General features: G+C 44.9%; 1 protein-coding gene across 1 annotated transcript in view; it reads right to left on the minus strand.

Annotated features, from left to right (window-relative positions):
- Positions 1–327: 327 nt before the first annotated feature.
- The window catches only part of LOC116686834 (protein NLRC3-like), a 6,445-nt gene continuing 2,000 nt past the window's right edge, over positions 328–4,772 (minus strand). The window contains exon 3 of the mRNA XM_032511871.1: positions 328–861. Within this exon, the coding sequence (XP_032367762.1) occupies positions 677–861 (185 nt within the window). The 3' untranslated portion in view covers positions 328–676. The remainder of the gene's footprint in view (positions 862–4,772) is intronic.

The following is a 4,772-nucleotide window of genomic DNA, read 5'->3' on the forward strand; positions in this document are numbered from 1 at the left end:
TTTTGTGGAGGCTGCTTGACCCAGGCAGCAGCCTCAGAAGAGCCTCCTCTGAAGCAGAGTATTTCTTCAGGTCAAACACGTCCAGATCTTCTCCTGATTCAGTAAGATGAAGACCAGAGCTGACCACTGAGCAGGAGACAGTTTATTCCAGAAAGACTTCCTGAACTCAGGGCCTGTTGGATCTGCTCCACTAGAGAACCATCATTCAGTTCATTCAGACAGTGGAACAGATTGGCTTCTCTCTGCAGAAGATTCTCACCGATTTCTTCTTGATTGTACTCGGCTGTGTGATTGGTCAGTGAGCCACCCTGTCGTGTCATTAGTCCTTGTAGGAGACTCTGATTGGTCTGCAGGGAAAGACCCAGGAGGAAGCGGAGGAACAAGTCCAGGTGTCCATTTGGACTCTGTAAGGCCTTGTCCACAGCACTCTGGTAGAACTGTGTTGTTTTGTCACTTAAGACTTCAAACAGCTGGGATGTTGGTTGTTCTTCTGCCAGTAGGTTGACTCCAGAGTTGGTGAAGGTCAGATGGACATGAAGAGCAGCCAGAAACTCCTGAACACTCAGATGGACGAAGCAGAACACCTTGTCCTGGTACAGTCCTCTCTCCTCTTTAAAGATCTGTGTGAACACTCCTGAGACCACTGAGGCTGCTCTGATATCGATGCCACACTCTGTCAGGTCTGATTCAAGAAGATCAGGTTGCCTTTCTGCAGCTGCTCAAAAGCCAGTTTTCCCAGAGACTCGATCATCTTCCTGCTCTCTGGACTCCAGTGTGGATCCGTCTCAGCTTGTCCATCATACTTTGAGTTCTTCACTTTGGACTGAACCACCAGGAAGTGGATGTACATCTCAGTCAGGGGTTGGGCAGCTTCTTCCTCTGGTCTTCAACAAGTCCTCCAGAACCGTAGCATTGATCCAGCAAAGAAGTGGGATGTGGCAAATGATGTGGAGACTTCGTGACTCCTGATGTGGGAGATGATTCTCTTGGCCTGCTCCACTCTCTAATCTTTCCTGAAGTAATCCTCCTTCTGGGGGTCAGTGAACCCTCTGACCTCTGTCACCAGTCAACACATCCAGCAGGGTCTGATGGCTGCGCAGGTCGTGTGGGATCAGAGGGAGCGAGGGAAGCAGTTTCCCCTGATGAGTTTGTCAGCAGCACATCCACTGAGGTGGACTCTGTAACATCAGTCAGGATCTCAGTGTTGAAGAAGTCAAGAGGAAGTCGACACTCATCAGACGTCAAAGATGAACACGACCTCTTCAAACCGGCACGAATCCTGCTTTTTTGGTTTCACTAAAGAAGTAATCAACAAGTTCCACCAAGGAACTTTCTCTCTTTAGCACATTCAGCTCTCTGAAGGTGAATGGGAATGTGAACGGAGTCCGGTTGGCTTTGCCTTCGCCCAGTCCAGAGTGAACTTCTGTGTAAGACTGTTTTCCCGATGCCAGCCACTCCCTTGTCATCACGGTTTGATTGGTTCTCTTTCCAGGTGGGTTTAAAGATGTCATCTCGTTCTATTATTGTTTCTGGTCTGTTGTGGTTTCCTGGATGCTGTTTCAATCTGTTGACTCAGTCATCATTGACCTTGCAGCCCCTCCTCCTCTAGATGTAGATCTCTGAGAACATCGACTCAGAATTGGGTTTCCTCTTTAGCAATCCCCTCAAACAACACTGGAACGTCTTCGTGGTTAGATTTGAGTTTACGTTACAAATCCACAAAATTCCTGAATAAACACAAAAGAAGATCATCAAAACATTTCACCACACAGAGAAATATATGAATATTTTGGTCCATCTCGGAGACATAGTAACGTCCCATTGTCCAGCATGTTGACTCTTTAGAGAAATCCTCTTACGCTCTGCAGCGGTCGCAGCTCTCTCCTGCTTCCTTCTCCTCAGGAAGTGCGTGTGATCTTCAGAAATGCTCTTGCTGCTCCGCTCTTCATCTACCACCAAACACCCTCCTCACTCCCTCTGACTCAAGATTCTGGTAATTGGACTAGAACCTTCTGGATCTTTTTCAGCTCTTTCTTCACAAAAGTGACAAGTCCTCCTCCAGCAGCTGGAACAGAAGATTATTATGACAAATCAAAGAAATCATGGAAGAAACATCAGATCATGTTGTGGAGCATGGGAGATTATGATCCAGAATAGATGTAAAAGTAGTTGTTGTCCATGTCAGACCATAAAGATGGAGTCCAGTGGGTTGGTTTGATGCTGGGGGCAGACTGACACTGGGAACCCTCTGAGCTCTCCTGGTCCACTCTGGGGAGGAAAGGAAGAATTAGCTCACGTCCATGTTGGTCACACAGAGACAAACACAGGGAAAGGTACATGAAGTGATGTTTGGAGTTAAACAGGAATCAGAGATCTTAGTGGTCCACCTTTACTAGTCCTGTGTTCGGTTTGAAATACTCACCTTTGATCAACACGAGTGGCGTCCCATCTTTGAAGAATACAGGATGCACCATAGCGGTCATCTCCATGGAACACAGCTGGGTCCAGGTTACCAGGACAGTATGATCTCTGATGGATCCGGTGAAAGAAAGAAACTCATAAAGCTCACCATATTTAGGGGAAATGTTGCTCGAATCAAACTACTTTTAGTAGTATCTAATTTAAAATGTTATGCGAACCTGACAATACAAAAAACTACTATTCACATAACGACTTACGGACGCGTGTCTAAGGAACACAATTTACAAACTAGTACTGTAAGGGAAAATTACATTTAACCAATGATTTCATATTTAATACTCATAATAAGATATCCAATGCACTCTCAGAGTGTATAGAATTCTGTCTTTCTCATGTCTTCCTCATGTAGGAGACAACTGGAATTTGTTATGACTTTGCATTTTCCACACAAAAGGAAAAATGGCATAAAGTCTACAGATAAAAGTGGGTTCAAAGCCGGTTTATCATAGCAGGTCCAGGTGAGACCATTGCCTATCCAAGGAACGGATGTCTTTTTCACGCTTAAGTAGCATGCCCGAGTCCTCAAGAAACTTGACATATGGAGGGCGATTCAGAAATATGTTAAGAGGCTCAACGGTCGTCCTGGAGGTCAATAATTGTTAGGTTAAGATGTAAACTGTTTCCATGATGTTTTTTCTTTATCTGGCTTTCACTGGTATAAAGTAGTGTATAATGATTGGTTTTCCACAAGACTGTTGGCACTCGTAACTTTGTGCATGTGCGAGCTAGTTTTGTCATTTTTGATGTTCTCTGCAGAAAGACAACTGAATTTCACGGACTAAACTTGATCCAGTTGCAGGACCTGTCATATTTGTTTGTCAACGAGATCACTTCCCGCCAATTCCTCCCCTCGCTGTAGGAGAAAAATTCCACCACAGTACTTTTTGTCTAGTGATAAATTTAAAACAATCATCCCTTGTCCTGTCAATAATAAGTACTTACTAACATTACGTGACAGTGAAGCAATATAAAATAAGGAAAGTCTACAGGCTCCGCTCAGTGTGCTGCAAACAAAATGTAAAAAACAAATGAAAAAAATCCTCACCTGATCATCAGAGTGGTCCTAACTTTGAAGAATACAGGGATACCCATAGATGGTCATCTTCATGGACACACAGCTGGGTCCAGGTCCAGGATCTAGTCCAGGGTGTGTGCTGCTCTTCGGGCTGAAACCACAACACACACAGAGCTCTAGAGGTGAGTGATGATGATGATGGTGAGAGTGATCTGAGGGTGGGACAGTTAGAGATGGTCCTCTAACCTCTGAGCTTGGTCTGGCTGTCACGGTCCCACCACAGAGGGGGTTTAAGAGGGAGGGACCCCATCTCCCTCTGTCCTCACACTGACTCTCGCAAGAGCGTCCACACCTTCATCTGGAGAGGAAACACGAGACAGCAGTTCCAGTCTTCATCAGCACATCATCACTATTCATTAGCGCATCATTATATACGAAAAAAAAAATTATCATAAAGGGTTGTAAACGGTGAGTCTCTATAAAAGAGAGTATTGTTGCGAGAGTGATTTGATAAATTGTTCATGTCTCTGAGGAAAAGTTGAAAACTTTGGAGATTCTGGACACATTGACTCTTTCCTACGGTGTGTTAATTCATTCATTCATTATTTGAAGGGATCACCGGAAAGGTCCGCCGTGTTTTTGTGTTTGTCTTTCGCTGCAGGGCACCCAAGGTTAATACCCCGGAAGTAGAAAAGTTGTACACTTAAGTAGAATAACAACCGTCCGCAGGTGCATTTTCTCCAGAGAATGAGATCGATCCCAATATCAATAATTCGACCAGGCATGGATTTATGTGAGTTTCCCCCAAACGCAGCGAAACCTGAGCCCTGCTCCAGGACATCTCAGAGATCCCGTAATACTCACACGCCAAAACAACGGTGAAGTAACGAGACAGAAAAAATAAACTTACGCTGGTGCCCCAGTCGGAGATCTCTCCCGAGATATTACGTGAAGTACGAGGCGTGGGGATGCGTTTTGTGTAGCGGCGGAAGACTACGGTGATCTTAGTTCGTTTTCATTGACCGATGACGTCATTGACAACGCCCAAATCAGGGGTAGAATATGTGGCACAATGAAACTGAGGACAGAGCTTCACAGCTTCTCTCTGACAGGTTACAGCCACTCAGTCTGAAGATGAAAAACATAAGAAAACAATTACAATGTTTCATTCTGAATGAGTATAAACTATTTAATATGGATAGTTGCGTTCACGTACAGAGCTTTTGTGGAGGCTTTGACCACAGGCAGCAGCCTCAGAAGAGCCTCCTCTGAAGCA

The sequence above is a fragment of the Etheostoma spectabile genome, unplaced genomic scaffold, assembly GCF_008692095.1.
Source record: "Etheostoma spectabile isolate EspeVRDwgs_2016 unplaced genomic scaffold, UIUC_Espe_1.0 scaffold50, whole genome shotgun sequence".
In the NCBI taxonomy this organism is placed as follows: domain Eukaryota; kingdom Metazoa; phylum Chordata; class Actinopteri; order Perciformes; family Percidae; genus Etheostoma; species Etheostoma spectabile.